We start from the raw sequence: 21,142 nt of genomic DNA, 5'->3' as shown, positions 1-21,142 counted from the left end.
TTTTCTTCTTATAGCACTTTGAATGGCCTTGTGTCTGAATTGTGCTGTATAAATAAACTTGCCTTGCCTTGCCTTCTTATAGATATCAACATGAAACTTTGCCAGTTGAGTACTGCCATGTCTGGCCTTAACTTGTTTGATATATTCCCTTTATCATGGGAATTCTTGAAATGCACAATTAGTTCTGATTTCTAGAGTTAAAGATGGTTGTATAGGAGTAAACATACAGACGTAAACAGTCATGGTTTAGTCAAATAAACACCCTACATTTTGGACTTTTTATACTAGTATGAAAGGAGACATGTTACGGAAGCAAGATAGACACATTTGACCAGTGTTTGAAAAAAGTATGTGTATGCCTGCAGTGTTTTGCCTTAAAGTGTTTGAAATATTACATTGTTAATGTAAACAACTCTAGAAAGTTAACATAAATCCTATTTTTACCACAACAAAGAGCTTGTTCAGCATTCACACACATTTTCAGCAGGAAATTCATTTTCTAGTTTTACAATATAGCCTATTTAAAACAGTTGTAGGTAGAGTTGTGCAGACTTAAGATAACATGTCTAAATGTGTTTAAGGGTATGAAGGTATTTACTTTAATTTGTTGCTTATAATCTAGTTATTTGCATCCTCACAAGCTTGCCACTTGTCTCCTATAGCGATCATAACATTTCACCATTACACAGACATTCCTGCTCTCTACAGGGGGAGGGGCTGATCCTAACTAATGAAGTGGACGTGTCCCTAATGACTTATCTAGAGAATAGCATCAGGAGGCCTTAACCAACCAACGCATACATCTGCTCTGATGAAAAATGAAACAACGCCACATCCCCTACTAGACTGAATAGATATCTGTAGGCTTCTGGGTTGAATGCCATGTGAACGTTTGGCTATTGTAGAACAGTCGGCCGTTTCTCTGTCTCTGCGATAACAAATGAATGTCCCTTTCTTGCCTATTTCAATAGAAAATCATTTATTTCTCTCCGGTCCTTTGAGTGAATAATAGTTGCTGACTCACCATGTGTGTGGGGGTCGCCATGCTCCGATGCTTTGTCTCATAAACTGTCTTATTGCAAGTACTTCTGTATAGATAGATAGATAGATAGATAGATAGATAGATAGATAGATAGATAGATAGATAGATAGATAGATAGATAGATAGATAGATAGATCCTTTAATAATCCTTTACAGGAAATTACATGACATTTCCACATGAAAAATTACGTTAACTTTTCTGTGGAAGGGTTATTGCTTGGACAAATATGCATACAGTCTAGTATTGGATTTTTATCGTAATGCAAAACAAAAACAGAGACATTTTTATGCCCATGTAAAGCCATTTGAATTGCCTTGTGTCTGAATTGTGCTATATAAATAAACTTGCCTAATATAACTAGTAAAGTGGCATGTACCCAAGCCCCTCTGTGGTTTATGTCTTCGCGATCCAGATGGTCTATATAACAGTACTGTATATAGGCCCCCCCCCCTCACCCCTTCCCCTCCCCACACTGTAGAATTGCAACACGTTTTGTGAAGCTGAGTTTTACAACAATATATATAGATACTTTTGTGTCGTTCATTTTTCAGGCAGTTAAAATGTACTGCAGGTATGGTTAAAAAATCAATTTAAAATAAAATAAATTATAATCAAGAAAAATGAATTACTTGTTGCCCCAAATTTGCCCCGATCGTCATAGGAGGCAAAGTATTTGTTTGCCTAGCTTAATATATTCCAGATGCAGTCAGGCATTTGTCCTTGTGATATATTTCTGTGTGTGTGTCTGCTGCGCTGTGTCCTTGTATGGAATTAGCATAACCTTATTAATGGCTTTATGGATCCGGTACATTATACTGAACGGTAGGGGAGGGTCATCCACTAACTGTGTGTGTTTCTATCGCACACCGTTTTATTGTTAATCAGGACTTCTTCACTGCGTCTCTCAGTGATTCAGATAATTACAAGGGCAGAGGTGTGTGTGTGTGTGTGTGTGTGTGTGTGTGTGTGTGTGTGTGTGTGTGTGTGTGTGTGTGTGTGTGTGTGTGTGTGTGTGTGTGTGTGTGTGTGTGTGTGTGTGTGTGCAAAAGTCTGTTTAGTTATACAGCAATCTGTGTGATCAATGCATGTTATTGTGCCTTGGAAAATAAATAACATGATTTGTCAGAGGTTCATCCTATTTAAATGTGTGGACTTAAGGTGTATTAATGGTGGAGTGAGCGATTCTGGAGAATGCTTGTTGTTAAAATCACTTTTTGTCAAAATCAGTGAATATCTCCTCATGATCCGCTACCTGTCTATATTGTGTGTGCACGTTGAAATAAAAAAATTCTGTTAGTATACAGTGTACACTGTAAGAAATTTCCCTGTAAAAACATTAATCAACTGGCAGCAGGGTTGCCATTTTCTTACTGTTAAATTAACATTATATCACTGTCAATAAAATTGACAGGATTATGCTGTTAATGAAGAAAACTGTATGAACCTGTTTTTTCAGTAAAAACAGTAATCAACTGGCAGCAGGGTTGCCATTTTCTTACTGTTAAATTAACATTATTTGACTGTCACTAAAATTGACAGGATTATACTGTTAATGAAAAAAGGGATGAAACTGGACTAAATGTTTGTTATGTTGTTTGCACCGTGAGCGAAGGGGATGTTATATTTCATTGGGCAGATCTGTTTCATTCCATATGTAAATTTACTTTGTCCCCTATTTGTTCAAATGCTAAACACAGAGAGCAGCTTCTGTTTGTTACTTCAAGACACTTTTTACAATATATTAAGTTCAATGGAATGATTCATTTATATTGTAAATTGTCTCCTGAGTTGAACTAGGGATCTTGTTTAAGATTTCCACAAACCGTTTGTTATAACTAAAAACAACAGTTAGTTCACACAGAAATGTTTTATTTAAACAAAATGCATAGTGAGGTAATGGAATGAAACATCCCCTTTACTGAGGGTGCAAATAGCAACATAACAGACGTTTAGTCCAGTGCAAGTCATTGTGGGAAAGGGGGCGTCTCTACAATACACTATGTTGTGCTTACTTGATTTATCTAAGGCAATCCGTTTCCTTAATTCTACTGAGTAAACACAACTCTTCAGTTAAGTAAGACTAACTTGGTTTAATTACGTTACCTGCAATTTCCATTTCCAAGTAGATATAACTCAACTTTAAGTAAACTTAACCAGAGGATATACAGTAAACAACACTTATTAGTTAAGATGTGGATGGATGAGGATTAATGAAGAAAACTGTATAAGCTTCACATGTGCAGGCAGCTCATGTCAAGTTGTCCCTTCCAAGTTTGATGGTAAATTAACAGGAACGTTCAGTATTTTTGAAAAACATTACCGTTCCGTAAAATAACAGCAAAGGACTGTAATTTAACAGACTGCCTTTTATTTTAACAGTTAAATGCTGTTTTTATAAATAACAGGTAAATGCTGTTGAAATCCTGCTGTAAATGTACAGCAATTGTTTACAGTGTAGGCTTTGTAAACAAGTATGTTGCTAGCTACGGTGGGCCCCATTTGTTTACATATCCTTTGTTTACATACCAGTTTACAGAGCCTAGGCTGTGTATTAACAGTAGATTTTTTTCAGCGGACACACACATTACGTACAGGTTCGGAATTGCAAGAAGGTATTCACTGATTTTAACAATACGAGATTTTGACAACAACAACCATTCTCCAATTTTGCTGACTACACCTTTAAATGCTTCAGCCACATCGGCAGCTCAACAGTTGATTTGGATTCTGACCCTAAACAATGGGAGGTAGTGGCTTTAGTGAGGAAGTTGATTATACAAAATAAGCCTTCTGTCTGCGTGTCTATATTCCTCTCTTTCTTTCTCTCTTTATCTCTCTCTCTCTCTCTCTCCCCCTGAAAATTGGCAATTTAGTTTTGTGGATATGTGTGAAATAAAGGCGGCTCGCGGCTACAAAATAAAAAGCCTTTTCTCCCACTGTGTGTGTGAAGCCGGCAGTTCATTGATTGATGAATGGCTCAGCAGATGTGGAAATAAATGGGTACACAGTCCACAAGAACACTGCTCGTTTATCTTGTGAAGTATGTAGCAAGTAGCATACAAAGAAAGTGCATTTTACTCGCTAGGACCAACAGTTTCCATTCCTTTTGACATGATAATCATGTTTATCACTGCAAGTTTGACTCTGAAAAGTGTCCGGTTAGGTTAAATTGTAAGAAAAACATAACTGATTTTCGTTTTTGTGGAAATAAGAGTTTACCAGCAATAGCCGTGTTTGCCGAAATAGCGGTGCACAAGAGCATGTTAGCTAAACTTAGAAATACATTTAAAAAAATTATGACAGATTGCTGGAGTTTCAAAGGACCAAACATAACTTCATCCAAAAGCAGAAGAGTGGACATACATATGTGATAGTGTTGTTATAATGACCAGCTACATAGAGGTGATAGTTCCATGGGTAAGAGTAGATTAGGAACCATGCAAGAATCTTTTCCAAATAGTTGACCTCAATGGATCTGCTGCAGTTTTCAAACTAAACTGTGTTGATGAACAAACTGTGAATCTGTGTCTTTGATGTATCGTTCCTTCAAAAGTGAATCACTACTCAAACGTGCCTCAAAAAGAACCTTGAACGTTTTATATTATTTTAAGATTTGTTGTTGTATCTAGTTGCTGCTCTTCTATTTACCTTGTTAATTGTATATTCTGCTTTGTTGCTGCTTTTTTTCTATTTTACTTGTATATTGCATATGTTCATATTTCTCTTTGTTTGTCAGTGGAAAACACAGGGAGAATTTCATTGTATGACTGAGAACATGTTTTCTTATTGTGCATATGACAATAAACACTTACAATCTTGAATCTTTGAATCTAAATCAGTGAAATTCTCTTATTTTTACATCATCATCTAACCCACGTTATATCCCTTCCCTCTCTTCCCTTCCAGACGGAGTGTTCCAGAACCATTCTCGTCTGCGGACGCCCCCCCTGCCCATGTCCCACTCCCACTCCCCCAGCCACCTCCACCAGCATCAGCAGCACAACGCGGCTTCTGTAAACTCCCTGAACCGAGGCACCTACACCCCGCGCAGCTCCAACCCCAGCCCCGCACACACAGACTCCTCTGCCCCACCCGAGGGCCCTAACGTTGGGCTAGACTCAGGGCAGGGCGCGCAGGACAACTGGCTACTCAACAGCAACATACCCCTCGAAACAAGGTAACTGGGGTACTGGTTTCTTTGATAGTATATACAGGTGCACCTTAAAAAAAAATAATATCAATGAAAAGTAATTTCTTTAATGTGATTTGATCAAAAAGTTAAACTGTAATATAGTCTAGATTCATAACACATGAAGTGAAATTACAACTGGGCTAGACTCAGGGCAGGGCGCACAGGACAACTGGCTACTCAACAGCAACATACCACTCGAAACAAGGTAACTGGGGGATGTGTGTACTTGATAATAAATAGCACAGTGCTAACACGTAGCAAAGCAATATCATTGAAACTGTCTAGCTAAGGGCCAAGGCTTAACCATGTGATGAACATAATGTTGTGCTGAGCAAGAGAAAAGTCCTGAATTGTTGGTCTCTGTCCAACGAGAGAAATTCTAACAGTGCAAGTTGGCATTTCAATTTCATTTTAAGTGTCATTAAAACTGTATTAAAAGGTCTTAAAATCAACTCAGAGATCCCTGGGGGGTACAGTCTGTATTGGGTTTTCAAACAGCAGTACATTTAACAATCACACCGGATATATTATGAAGAAGATTTTGCACAATTACATTTAGTCTCCGGTGAGCACACTTCGTAGCGCCTCCACTTCAGACCCTAGTTTGATTTACTTCATATTAATCAGTAATCAGTTCTCAACAGGTTGTTCTCAATAGGAAGCCCTTGACTGGAGTAGTTCTCTCTAGTGTTATTGTAACACAGGGAAATATATCTTGTGCTAGTCCTTGTGGCTGGTCTTATTGAAAGGCAAGTGTGAAACAGCACGGAACATTATCTCAACCCTCTTCACTGTCTTAGCCGATAGTAGAAAACTCCAAGTCACCTGTTGAGAAAAATGTAATAAAAGCTATTTTGTTTAGCTTCGAAGTTATTATAGATAAAAACTAAATGTCTACTAAATTATGTGTTGTATTATTTAGGAATTATTGGAAGCAATTGAATTACACACTTGTAGTAATGATGTCTCAAACATTAGCATTATTATCATTATCATTAGCACATGTCTATAGGTATGGTTACCTCTTTATTTAAAGTACCTACAAGGAAATTGAAAATATTTCTGAAACAGTCAAATTTTTCATCTGATGATCATAAATTACATGTTACAGAAAACGAGACCATCAGTGCAAAGAATGCTATTTTTATATAGTTTTTTCTTAATGCCTTTGTCATGGGTACGCTAACCCAGGAACAACAGCTGGCGTAGTAAAAACACTACCGCTTTTGTCAAAAGGGGGTGCAAGAATTAACACAAACCCGAAATTTCCTCGAAGCACCTTTTAAAGGATTGGGTATGATTCTCACAATATCTGTTAAAATGTTCTTGATAAATTCTCTCTCTGATCGGTCTACCAGTGGAGAGATGTTACAGTTGTCTGGCCATATCCAGCTATATCCTTTTCTTTAGATTTTCTACCAGAAATGTTTCTCCTTTCATTAAAAGTGAAAAAATTTCACCCCAAAACTCAAACTTTAGAAACAGGAGCAGACTTCAGTAGCGTCCTCAGAAGGGCAGGGATCAGAAACCAGGCTTTTCTCTTGTACCAGTGATGGAGCGAGCGTGTTCAGAATGGCCTATTGCATGTGTGGACAGACACCTTGCGTTCCAATTCACATGCTTTTTCTTTTTACTACACTACATACTAAAGTACAGAAGAGTATTAGGGCCACGGGAGAGAAAAAAAAAATCAGATAAGGGAGATTTTTTTTCATTATGTCGAGAAATGTCAAGAATAAAGACGAATACTGCAACATGCTATTGGAGTTAGTGGGGCATCTAAGTATTTTTGGCATACTACAATTGACATGCATGCATTGGGACCTCCTAAATCTTTTTCTGGCATACTAAATAGTAGGGAAGTATGGGTATTGGAACGCAGGGATAGTTCATTTCTCCATTGCATTGCTGCCACACTATTTTCTTATGGGACAGATCATAGGAAAAAATGCATTATGGAAGAAATGAGAAATTCTCTCGTAGTAACTTTAAGAATTAGCTATATGATTTTTTATTTATTTGTTTTATTTTTTTGAGTGTTGCGACCATTACGTTAAATAAATACAACTGTGGTTAAGTATATTATTTAGAGTGAAAACGATCAAATTAAATGTTAAGTTTATTTGTAATTAAAAAAAAATGAAATCAAGTGGAGACACTGCAGGTGAAATAAGACGTGTTATGGAAGCAAAATAGACAAAAAAAAGCTCAAATTTGACCATTGCTTGAACATACATTGCCTACAGTGTCTCGCCATACGATAAACAATATCAAAAACTGTCTTGTGAACTAAGTGTAGAAAGCTTAAGGTTCCTATTTGTTAAGTGACACATTGTTTTCTCCCAATCACGACCTCAAAAGGAGCCAGAATACCTTAATGTTTATCAGAGAGGAGCAGGACGCATGCAGAGAAGGGCAGGGCTCGTACAAAACCAGGTATGGTAGCGCCCCAAACCGAGGGCTCAAAGATAGATAGATGTTTTTTCGTCCTCACACCTTTTGTAGAAGTAGTTCCATAAGGGTTTTCGTTGTCCTACGCCGTACCTATGTCTTGAATCTCATTTGTCAGTTGTTTGCTGTGCTGTTGTTGTTGCTAAGTGATCACAGGCATGGGCCGGTATAATGTTCTGTTATCATGAAATGTCAGGGTAAAAAAATAAAAAATTAATTTTGGGGGGAAAAAACAGACACTAGTGGTGGCTGCATGACATCTACGGTGCCCACCATCTCTGCCATTGTGTCCTTGAGCAAGACACTTAACCCCAAACTGCTCCAGGGGCGCTGTACTGCGGCTGACCCTGCGCTCTGACCCCCTCCGAAGTGTGGTAACTTGAGAGGGGATATGCAAAGAACACATTTTGATGTAAATTGACAAATAAAGAAACTTAACTTAACAACAATACACAATTCAAGCTAAGCGACATGATAGCTATACATTGAAACCTTGCATACCAGCCCATGCTTAGATCACAAACTGTATTGGCATTTTTCTGTGTTTTTCCGTGCACGTACATCTCACACTCATGGCTTCATCTCCATCTCTCCACCCTGTGTGTAGAAACATATCAAAGCAGGCATTCCTAGAGACTTTACAGGACAACCTCATAGAGATGGACATCCTGGCTTCCGCACGCCAAAACGACGGGTATGTTGCATGTTTGCTATCTGGCTCCTCCCACATTTTCAACTTTCAAAAATCTACTAAAAAGATTTTTGCAAAAAAAAAAAAAAATCTCCATCAAACATTTTATTTTTTTAATTGCTGTCAATCACCAGTGTAATGTGTGTAGTAGAATGTTTTGATGTGTGTGTGTGTGTGTTCCCAATTTAAAGGTGCAGTCAGCTTTTCTGGAGAATGCTCGTTGTTAAAAATCACTTTTTGGTCTAAATCAGTGAATATCTTCTCATGATATGCTACCGTATTGCGTGTACGCTGAAAAAAATCTGGGGTTAATACACAGCATAGGCTCTGTAAACTGGTATGTTAACAAAGGTTATGTAAACTAAGGGGACACACTGCTAGCAACATGCCATTTTACAGAGCCTAGGCTGTGTATTAACAATGGATTCAGTGCACACACAGTACGTAAAGGTAGCAGATCATGAGGAGATGTTCACTGATATTGACAACAAAACTGTCTTCAAAAACCACTGACTCCACCTTTAATACAACTAACAATTTACACCAAGTCACATTGTTGGTGTTGTATGTATTTTGATTAATGTTAAGCATGACCGCCTTATGAAACACATTTTGCACATTTGTATCACCTATTCCTAGAATGGGATATGTCAAATAATGTGTCCTGATATTTATAAATAAAATATGGACTTTTTGACTTTCCACGTCAGACCTTATAATGTGACATTCAATCACGTTTATGTCACTGTAGCTTCTCGGGAACTTCTTGTAAACTTCTTGTCAAAACTGCCACCTTGTCAACAACAGGGCGCTACGGTTGATTTTCTGATAGGCTGCTCATACATACGGCTATACACAAGTTATTTTGAGATAGCCAGCCATGTGTTTCAAGGTCAAATATATCAGTGCAGCTCTAACCCGCAACCCTATGTGTTATATCTCTAGAATCGCCACACACAGGTGCATCTAAAAATATTATCATGGAAAAGTCCATTCAAACAGTGATGCTTTCACACATTCTAGATCCATTACGCCAAGTAAACTATGTCAAGGCTTTATTTTGATTTAATTTTGGCTTCAGCTCATGGAATAAAAAAAATACAGTATCTCAAAATATTAGAATATTACAGAAAAATTATTCATAATACAGAAATATCAACCTTCTGAAAAGTATATTTATTCTCACTTCATGTGCTATCAATATAGAGTATATCAAAGTTTCATATTTTGACTTAAAAATTATGAATTTTTCAATTATATAATATATTTTTTTAGATGCACCTGTATAGAGTACTTACATGGTATTTCTCTTCACCATTAACACTTGCATGCATAGGTAAACAGAGTAGTAAACAAGAGCCAGTTTCGGTCTCTAGTTCTGCAAATTAGTTTTAATATTGATTCACAGTTTCGACTGAGCGAACCCAATATGTGTCAGTGTTCTCTGACCAATCTAGCAGAAGCGTGACTATGGTAACAGTATTGGATGTGCTTTGAGACAGAATTACTTATCAGTGGAAGAGACTGCACTTGGATAGACACTAGTAACATACATGCGTTTTTAGTTTTATAAAGCAAAAGAAATACCATGTACAGGTCTTAAAAATGCATTTTCTGCATGTTTTTAAGTACAAAATGTATCATAAATCAAACAGTTAACAAAATATGAACACTTTCTTCGATTATAACCTTTAGAATAGGGCTGAGAATGATTATGCAACGTTTAGTTAATGTAAGTGCTTTCGAAGTTAAGCTATTTTGTCAGAGAATTGGAGAAAAGCAACCAATGTTGAGATAATGGCTGTTAAAGATGGTTATATAGGAGAATTATACAGACACAAACAGACAAGGTTTCATCAACTAAACACCTACATGTACATTTTGGAAGGTTGATTCACACTAGTATGAAAGAAGACATGTTATGGAAGCAAAAAAGCTACAAAAAATCTCAAAAAAAGGCACCAATCCTTAAAAAAAAACTATACACATTTCAGTGTTAACACTAACACTGAAATGTGTTCTCTTTTCTCCTATAGGCACTTCTTGTTCAAACCCGGTGGAACGTCTCCGATGTATTGCACGACCTCTCCGGGATACCCTCTGACCTCCAGTACGGTCTACTCCCCCCCGCCCCGGCCCCTGCCCCGAAACACCTTCTCCCGCCCGGCATTCAGTCTGAAGAAACCCTACAAGCACTGCAACTGGAAGTGTGCTGCTCTCAGCGCCATCCTCATCTCCCTAACTCTGCTGTTCCTACTGGCTTACTTCATAGGTGAGTCAGACATTTATTTTTTTCATTTTCATTTAGAAGTGTATTGAGCAGGGACAAATACATTGTACATTGTTTCATATACATTTTAAAATAGATGCCATGCATACAGGTTTCTAGTATTTTCTAGGAGTCAGAGATTTTTACTACCACACACCAGGGCCTCTATGTATCTACCCCATGGCTCACCTAACTGGTAGGGTGGTAGGATGGCCTAGAGGAAAGAGGGGCCGACCAGTAACCATGAGGTCTCTGATTCCTCCTCCCAGTAACCATGAGGTCTCTGGTTCCTCCGACCAGTAACCATGAGGTCTCTGGTTCCTCTCAGTAACCATGAGGTCTCTGGTTCCTCCCAGTAACCATGAGGTCGCTGGTTCGATCCCCGGCACCTGACAGGAGGGTGTTAGTTGTAAAACTAGTGGTGGCTGGTATTACATCTACGGTGCCCACCATCTCTACCATTGTGTCCTTGAGCAAGACACTTAACCCCAAAACTGCTCCAGGGGCACTATGGCTGACCTTGCATTCCCTAAGATGCTAAAAGTTCAAATGCAATACCAACATCTGTTGTGCATCTGTCCTGTGTGTGTGTGTGTGTGTGTGTGTGTGTCTTTTACAAATGTGTCGTTTATGTATCAAAGCAACTGCATAGATCAGTGAAGACGGTTGAGATGGTGAATTTGAGTTTGTCCAATTTAATAGTCCTTTGCAGAGCATTCCAGTGGCCAGATGAGTCCGTGCTCTATTGTGTTCACTCTCTATCATTGCTTTTAATAGCTTGAGACTGCACTATGAACCTTATAGTACGAGCGTCATTATATAGGGGGTTTCATAGATGGACTATTCGCCCACACACACCTTGTCTATAGAAATAACATTATCATCACTAGATTGGGTTTGACTGATTCTGTAGAGATGGCTGGGGTCTTGGTTTCTTGAATAGGTTAGATAGGAAATGAATTAAAAATACATTAGACCATTTACACTAGAGAGTGCGGTGCAGTTAGAAAATCTATTTCATTTGATTGAAGATTCAATACCACTAGCGATGACATCTGAGTTATGCTATCCGTTTGCTATCAGTTCTGTCTATTTAGGCTGTTGTATGATCTATATACAAGGCTGTCTGTACAATATTCACTAGTTAATTTGTTAGAAAAAGCATTTAGGTTGAGGAATTAAAAATGATTCATTAGAAAGGGAATACTACATGTACAGTAAGTGCTTTCTCCAGGTAACATAATAAACTATGGCTAGGCAATATGACAAAAACATGTCTAAAAAATACATTTTCGGCACGTTTTTAAGAACAAAATGTATCATCAATCAGACAATAAACAACATAAGATTAAATCCTTCTGTAATAACCTTCGGAACAGTTCTGAGAATGAGTATGGACATTTTAGTTGATGTCAGTGCTTTCGAAGTTGAGATTTTTGGTTCAGCGTATTGAAAAACTAATGTTCAGATAATGGCTGTTAAAGATGGTCGTATAGCAGAAATATACACACGCACTTAGACAAGGTTTATCCTAATAAACACCTGAATGAACAGTACATTTGGGACCTTTTGATTTATACTCGTATGAAAGAAGACATGTTATGGAAGGAAAATAGACACAAATCTCAAAATGTACCAGTGCTATAAAAAAAATTATGTTACTGCCTCACCTTTTAGACATATGGTTCCTTTAGTGAATTTAAAGTGAGATAAGACAGGTAAGAATTGTGAGTTTAAATATAATGTCAAACCAATAGCCTATGTTTGAGGTCTACATTTAAATATCATTCAATGTCATTATCATTCATTGCCCTGATTGGGAGACAGCTCCAATGATGTGATTATCTACATTCAACATCTCCCATTACCTTTTTCTTTTCATTCATGTAATAAAAAGTTCTGCCCGCTGCCTTTGTTACAGACCAGATACGCACAATGTAACATATTTTACCATATAAAGTACATCTGATTGGCTGGCAATAGCTGTTTAACATATAAATGGTTACAATGTTGAATACAGTCTTTGCACAGAACACGAAAAAGGTCTTTTTTCAATAGAAAGTTGGTGAGAAAATGGTAGTTAATATGCGAGTCAATGAAATAATGGTCAGATTTTTCTGTGTGGCCTATTATCAGCAAGATGAATTTAATATTCATTGGACATTTGTTATAGATATGCATTATGCCGCTACAATCACCATAGCTATCGTTGCTGCTTCTCTTTTAGCCCAAACTAACATATGCATATGATTATTACATTTGTATTTGTCACCAAAGCCATTTACATAGATACAATTGAAATTCACACTGCAAACAAAATATAGTTTTTTCAAGCACTGGTCAGTTTTTTTGTCCATTTTGCTTCCATAACATGTCTTCTTTCATAGTATAATTAAAAGGTCCAACATTAATGTAGGTGTTTATTTGACTAAACCTTGTCTGTTTGCATCTGTATAATTCTCCTATACAACTATCTTTAACAGACATTGCCTCAACATTAGTTTTTTCCAATACTCTGAACCAAAAATCGCAACTTCTAAAGCACTTACATTAGCTATCCAGCAATTTTAAATCAATGACAGTTAGTGTGAGCACATTCTAATTTGGCTTTAATTTAATTTGAGCATTAGCAGTACAAAAACATCCAGTGTTATTAAACAGCCTAGGCTCTGTAAACTGGTTTGTAACAAAGGGTATCTAAGCAAAAGTGGCCCACCATAGCCAGCCCTAGGCTGTGTATTAACATTAGATTTTTTTCCAGCACATACAGAGTACAGACAGCTAGCAGATTGTGAGGAGATATTCACTGATTTGGACAAAAAGCGATTTGGACAACAAGCATTCTCCAGCATCACTGACTACACCTTTAATTTTAGCATTAACACTGGGGATTTGCCTGTATGTACAACCAGAGATACAGTACATGTGTGTCTACAGTTTACCGTTTGTAACTTCGCCAAAAGCCTAGAGAGAGTCCCTTCAGCAAGCTTAATCAGTGTGTGTAATTATACCCTCGCAAATCTCTCTCTCTCACACACACACACACACACACACACACACACACACACACACACACACACACACTCACACACACACAGTCTCCAGTTAGCTCCACAAGTAAACATGTCTGAGACCGAAAAACCTCCCTCACCCTTACGACCGGCATTTCCAATCAAGAACTAAAGGGCCCCGTGTTTTTAATTAAAGCCTGATGAGAAAATACATTTAATTTCAAGTGCAATTAATGTTTCCAGGGGCCTGTAATTTGGGAACTCTGGGTGAGATGTCTTAATGAAGCCAATTATGGCCTCATGACAGAAGTTGTTGACGTTTTTTATTTTGTCACAGCGTAGGTAAAATCGGCATATTTTGAAGTGGGGGAAAGGTCGCGGGGGTTTAAGATTGTGTCACTATTTTCTCTGTGGTCTGCTTAGCTATTTAGATTTCTTTTTTGGAATTTTTATGATTTTTATTAGAATTTTTTTTAGGAGAGACACAGAGGTGAAATGGGGCAGAGAGGGGAATGACATGCAGAGAACGACCCGTGCTGGATTCTAACCCGAGTCTGCTGTGAAGAGGACTGAGCCTCTATGGGGGTGACTCTAACCACTACACCACGAGTGCCACCCCCCAGCCCCCCCCCCCCCCCTTTAGCTCATTTGCATATTTAGTTCTATGAAATGTTCCTCCATTTAAAGGTCATCAGTTCCCTCCTGTGTTCACTTACCATCACCCCTGGGTGTCTAGTCAAGGACACGGAGGTTGTTCACTCTGCACTGCATGATCGTACAACTCTGAAACACTCTTTTTAAACGTATGTCATAAAATAAATTAATCCACTTTTTTTTTCTTTTTTTTATACTAAAAATGCTATAACTTACTAACTATAATATTTGGAATGCATTTTACACTTGAAATAACAGAAATACTATATGTCAGTGATGGAATAATGAGATGCTAACAAGAAATGTGGCTATAAGAGTCATTTGGCTCAACTTTTACCTGTAAACATTTGCACCATTGACTTCCAATATAAGAACATTCTGAATGCAGTTAGGCCAGAAGGTAGACACTAATGGCTGCCATGTTTATTAATACCTATCAAGTATAAAAAAAAATTAAAAAAATCTTTAATCAACCATATGGTAAAAACATCTTTCAGTCCAAGGCATTTATGAGACTTAATGTTGTGCTGGCTTTTCCGTAATACCTGCATTTTTGGATGCTCAAATCACAATTTTTTATGATTTTTCTTTTAATAGTACCCTTTAAAAAACACAAACTTTAAAACAAAATAGCGTACCTTGAAGTGTGCACTAGCTGAAAAAGGTGCTCTTCTTAATTATAAGGTAAAAATAAATACCCAGTCCAAGGTATTTAGGAGACATTATGCAGTGCTGGCTTCTTGGAAAAACCTCAAACTAGATAGCTTTTTTCAAATTTTGACCAGTAAGTTGAGGGAAAAAAGGGGCTTACACTTGTACACTCCTCACAAACGTACCTTGAAGTGTGCACTAGTTCAAAAAGTGCTTCACATCAGAGAATAGTCAGACGCCAAGAAATGCTGGCAGACGACCCACAGCTAAGAAGCCCAAAAAAGCGCTGTCTCCCTCAGATGGTTTGAGGAGTATTCAGTAGCAGGACAGCCCTTCAGTTTCCTCTGAGCTCTAATTGGCACATGGCGTGACCCATCTCCTGCCAACAGATAAGCACAAGGAGGGCAGAACATGGGCTTGAAAAAAAATAAAAAATAAATGCCGGATGCTTCAAAGTGTTATATCACACACACACACACACACACACACACACACACACACACACACACACACACACACACACACACACTCTTGACAGGTCAAAACAGACACACAGCTTGTCTCATTAGAAGTGAGTTGTTATTTTCCTTACAACCTGTCTTCATCATTTTGAAGCCAGCTCCAGCCGTCTTGACTGTCATCGTGGTAGTGTTTGTAAAAGTTGACAAGCAGGTAGAAAAAAATCCACTTAGATGTCCTTTGATCACATACTTGTTTACAAAGCCTAGGCTGTGTATAAATACCAGATTTTTTTTCAGTGCACATACATTTACTGATTTTTGGGAAAAGTGATTTTGACAACAAGCATTCTCCAGAATCACTGACTCCACCTTTAACTGCCAGTGCACAGTATTTACAAAGTTTGAAAAGCAAGGAGAAAAAAAGTGAAAAAAAGTGAAAAAAAAAAATTCAAGAGGCTACACTGGCTCGAATCCAATTCTCCACATATCAAACGAGGGCCGGCATTCAAGTAAGTCTTGAAGGATTTGACGCCTCTTCAACTATTTTCCCATTAAATTCCTTTTGGGAGCAGAGATAGGCTGTAGAAAGCAGGGCCTGTTACAAAGACGTGATTACTGGGACACTTGGAATGACACCCTGCCGTCTGGCGACTTTGCAATGAGGCCAGAAAACAACTTTGTATTGCATTTCACCCGTCAGTGTGCAGAATGGAGAGCTATGAATCAAAAGGACAAGTCTTTTTATGGAGCTTTTTACAAAATGACAAATAAAGCCATCTAGCCTAGCTATTCACTGGCTGTCCTCCGCTGACACATGCACACACACACACACGCACACACACACACACACACACACACACACACACACACACACACACACACACACACACACACACACACGCACACACACACACACACACACACACACTGGACACACACACACACACACACACACACACACACACACACACACACACACACACACACTGGACACATGCACAACAGATGCTGGTAGTGCAGTTGAACTTTTATCATCTTACCGAATTGAGGTAGTGTACGCTCTTATAAAGCGAAAAAAAATAATTAAAATGCATTTGAAGAACAATACATTAAGAGCATGCATAGCTTTGGTCAGATAATTCTCCCTTTATAATTCCATTATGTTGTTATTTACTTGAGGAGCTTAAAGAGAGCCAGGAAAACCAATACATTTTTTTTGTTGTTGCTATATTGAGTTGCTGAGCGTTTTTTTTTTGCTGACTGTTGACTTGCTGAGGTGGATTTTTGCCTTGCTAAGCTAATCGTGGTCCATTCTCTTATTGGTGATCTGTCATGGTCAGCCACTCCTCTCTGTCCCCAGTCTGCCGCCATTGTTTCAAAGGACATTTCTTTTGTCGACCTTGTGAAAAAATATCAGCATGTTTAGGTCGCTGTGTTCACATTGAAATGGCCCTAGTATATAGTGTGTCCGTGTGTGTCCGTGGGGGGGGGGGGGGGGGGGGGGGGGGGGTTCTGTCCCCTATATATAGTTTTGTAGTGCGAATTGAAAGGTGTTCGGGTTGGAGAAATGAAAGGGCAGTGGGTCATAATAGCATTAGAAAAGCCTTGAATTAAATGTTCTCAAAAAAAAGGCCATAAAAGTACCATATTTCGTAGACAGAGTATTGAAAGAATGTCCTTAACTAAGGTCTCACATTTTTCTGATTGCTGCATCAAATACTCAGAGAGGGGTCATTATGTGACAAATAAGCACTTTTAGATGTTGTTAAACAGAGTATACACACACTCCCCTAAGCTATTGTTACAGTTTATTAATGTGAGTTTTTTTAACATATTCTTTATTAAAAGTCCCCTAAAATGCATCGGAATTTCCATTATATCCCTCTACTTTTGCCAGTATGGCTTTGATCTTGGCACTAAATTTAATTTAAGTGGCATTAAAACGGTATTAAAAAGTCTTACATTTAATTGAATATCCCTGGGGTTTCCCTGATGAACTGACAGGGGCAGTTAGGTCATGTGGTTCGTGCTGATGTCGCCGTGGTGACACAAATGTTGTTCCATGAGGTCACTATAGCATTCTCCTCCTGATTGCACCGATCAGCACTTTCTACATTCTGCTATTAACCATTAAACCAAAACCTATTGTTCTATTAGTCTGTGGAAGTCACTCCACTTCACAGATGTCACCTTTAGATGGTTATGTATACTTTGTAAGCACTTTCCAGAGTAGGCCTATAGTATTTTAGTTAGTTAAAGGTGGAGTCAGCGATTCTGGAGAACGCTTGTTGTCTAAATCCCTTTTTTTTCAAAATCATTGAATATCCCTTCACAATCCGCTACTTGTCTGTTCTTTGTGTGTGCTAAACAACAATCTGGTGTTATTGCACAGCTAAGGTTCTGTGAACATGTATGTAAGTAAAGCGGGTCCGCCGTAGCTAGCAACATTCCTGTTTACAGAACCTTGTCTGTGTATTAACATTGAATATATGTTTTCATTGCACACACAGTATGGACAGGTAGCAGATCGTGAGGAGATATTCACTGATTTTGCCAAAGAGTGATTTTGCTAACAATTATTCTCAAGAATCACTCACTTCCATCTTTACAAAGCATTTAAAGTTATATTTAAGCTACATAAATCAATTCTTAACATGTCTTATGTTTAATGTTTCAGCGATGCATCTGTTTGGACTGAAAATGAAAAAAAAAAAAAATGAATCAGCTAAAAAAGAGTCCCACAGAGTCCCACAAGTCCATATTTTTCATGTGCTTGTGTCTGAATTGTGCTATAGAAAAATACTTGCCTTCCCTTGCCTTTTAACATATAGTTTTTTGCACATGAATCAATTCTGATAATTTCTTATGCGTTTATATTTTCAGCGATGCATCTGTTTGGTCTGAACTGGCACCTGCAGCCGCTGCAGAGGCAGATGTTCCAGCTGTCGGAGGACAACACCAGCTCCTTCCCCCCCGACCTCAGCTTCCCTCCTCTGGGGAACACGGGCCTGGAGATACCCGGGGGCAGGGCCAAGGACGACGGTGAGGCCAGTTTATATATGGACAGCGGGATTTTATCAGGGCTGTAAAACTATTATTTAACAAAATATTTAAAAAAAAATTGTTTATTCTGAATTTTCGATGGTGAGAGCAGTTTACATACGGACTATGGGTTTTTATAAGGGCTGTCAAAAGTTATTTTTTATTTTGTATTGCAGTTAATCGCAACATTTTCAATGTAAATCGTAAATAATCACGTTTTTTTATTGTATGTTTAAGATTTTTTCAAAAAGGAAAGCAATGATGATATTGAATTTTAATTTTTAATTTTTAATTTATAAGATATTTTTTTTGCATTTTTATGCTTTATTGATAGTGTAGAGACAGAGTTGAAATGGGGCAGAGAGGGGAGTGACATGCAGAGAACGACCGCGGGCTGGAATCGAACCCGGGTCTGCTGCTGGCCGAGGCCCATGGGGGGGACGCCCTACCAACTGAGCTAAGGGCGCCCCCGAGTTTTTTTAAAGTAACCTAAAATAAGAGGTGTTTATTGTGTCGTTCAACTCCATGACAACAGTTAAAAGAGTGCATTTTTTTAAAGGATTGATCTGACTCTCATTTGACTGTTACACTGTTGCCTCCAACATTGGCACAACGTTTTCCAAATCTTAAACTTTCACAGATGACATTTTGGAGCTCAAGAAAGTTTTGCTGCCATTTTGTTTCATCCAGTTTCACATTGTGTTCTCTGTGGTCTCCATGGTAATGCCACCAGATCTGCATTGTAATCCTGTGGAAAGTTGTTGTAAGTGCTGGCAAAGTGTCGGGGAGATATTGGGCCTTTCTCCAGGGTCTGGCTGGGGGGATAATCCACTCTGTCCTCCTCACAGTGGCTGTGATCCTTTTCATCTCAAAAAGTCTTGGGCTGACGTTTGCCTTGGCAACCAACGGCAGCATAGTGCTTAGTTACCCTGTTAGGCATAGCAGCAGCAGGTTCCTAAGCAGTCTGGAAAAGTTTTTGAAATGGCTGATTTCAAATCTTGTGTTTTTTTTCGAGGTTTGAAATCTGTTGACAAAAAGAGGCTGTATTTTTTTTCTCAACATATTGACAAGACTCACATAGGAACAGTCAATAAAATATGATCTACCGGTAGTTTAGTTTTTTTTAAGTTTTTCTTTTGTAATACCTTCATGCTGTCTTGGCATTGTTATGGACAATTAATATTAAAATGAATTAAACTAAATCAGGCTCATGAAGGACATGCTATTGGGATATTGTTTAAAAAAAATCGTATCTAACCATGTGGGAGTGTGTCATGAATACAAACCCATTCATAAATCTCTCTATCGTATTGCAAATCAGATTCTCTCTTGCAGAAAGGATTTATGGGTAATTTATTCTCAGGTTCGATATCATGAATGGATCAAGCGTAGAAACACGGCGCAGTAAGGTTTTTTCTTTAGTCTAATTCTCTCATTTTGATTGATAATGTAGAAATTCATTATTGAATCATTAGATTAAACAAATGATTCGATAACTTCCATATCATTATTCTGAATATTTGATCTAGACAGGACACATATGACACCCCTCTTTATGTTGGATATTATTCTTTATAACCTTTTTCTATATTATTCACTTTATGGAAAATCCATGCATGTGTTTTTCTTCCGATAGCTTTATCAGGTGATTGTCAATACATATTATATGAATAGCGTTCCATTTTACAAGAACAAAATAATTAAAAAACAAACTGATTAGTAATAGTTACACTAAATACTTCTGAATAGTGCAAAAAGTAAGGTGAAACCAAATGGTAAAGAACAGTGAACACAGTGAACATTTACATGGGTTGTATAGGTATATACAGTGTAGTGCGAAAGTTTGTGAACCCCTTGAGCCTTTTGGAATTTTATTTATTTTAACCATTATTAATAAAAAAATTTCAATACCAGTATTTTTTATATGAAATAACAGATGTTTGTTTATCAATTCAACATTTTTCTTTTCCAGAAATCAATTGTTAAAATAGATAAAACAAATTATTTGACAAATGTTGTATGTGCAAAAGTTTGTGAACCCTAAGCTGCATTGCTTAAATCGAGCAAGGTAAACACAATCAGGTGGGCCAAATTGATTGATGAAATAGACCAATGTAATGAGAGATCTTTAGGGAAGAAATTGGGCGCCACTAGATAAAACACGGATAAAACCAGGTCAGTTTAGGCTCACCAAACTGAACCCATACAGGTCAGACATGCTAAAAGGGAAAAAAATCTCAGAAGATCTCAGGAATAGAGTTGCGATGCTGCACATTTGTCTGGGGACAGCTATAAATTAATTCAAAAAAAGTTTGAGCTCCATCGGTCCACCGTGAGGCAAATCATCTACAAATGGAGAGCTTTAAGAGTGACTGAACATCTGCCTAGAAGTGGACTTCCTTCAAAAATATCTTCAAGCGCCACAAGAAAAGTATTTTATTAGTTAAAAGCCAACCCACACATTACATCTAGTGATTTGCAGACCTCTCTTGCAACATCTGGGACAGATGTGCATGGTTCCACAATAAGAAGAAAACTCAGTCAACATGGCTTTCAAGGGAGGGTTGCTGAAGAAGCCTCTGTTCTCAAAAAATAACAAAACTGCTAGTCACAGCTTTGCCAGAGAGCACCTGGAGATACCTGAAGTCTTATTCTGTGGACAGATTAGTCCAAAATT

The 21,142-nt window shown here is 37.9% G+C and overlaps 1 protein-coding gene across 1 annotated transcript in view; it reads left to right on the top strand.

Annotated features, from left to right (window-relative positions):
- tenm4 (teneurin transmembrane protein 4) overlaps positions 1–21,142 on the top strand; it is a gene marked incomplete at both ends in the record, with an annotated part of 180,674 nt that overhangs the window by 45,920 nt on the left and 113,612 nt on the right. The window contains 4 exons of the mRNA XM_080054064.1: positions 4,950–5,220; positions 8,294–8,380; positions 10,414–10,649; positions 18,307–18,465. Of these exons, the coding sequence (XP_079910190.1) occupies positions 4,950–5,220; positions 8,294–8,380; positions 10,414–10,649; positions 18,307–18,465 (753 nt within the window). The remainder of the gene's footprint in view (positions 1–4,949; positions 5,221–8,293; positions 8,381–10,413; positions 10,650–18,306; positions 18,466–21,142) is intronic.

Source organism: Ammodytes marinus (genome assembly GCF_949987685.1).
Source record: "Ammodytes marinus genome assembly, chromosome: 3".
NCBI classification, from domain to species: Eukaryota; Metazoa; Chordata; class Actinopteri; order Uranoscopiformes; family Ammodytidae; genus Ammodytes; species Ammodytes marinus.
The sequence above is the reverse complement of the archived record's forward strand: the minus strand, read 5'-3'. Positions and strand labels throughout refer to the sequence as shown.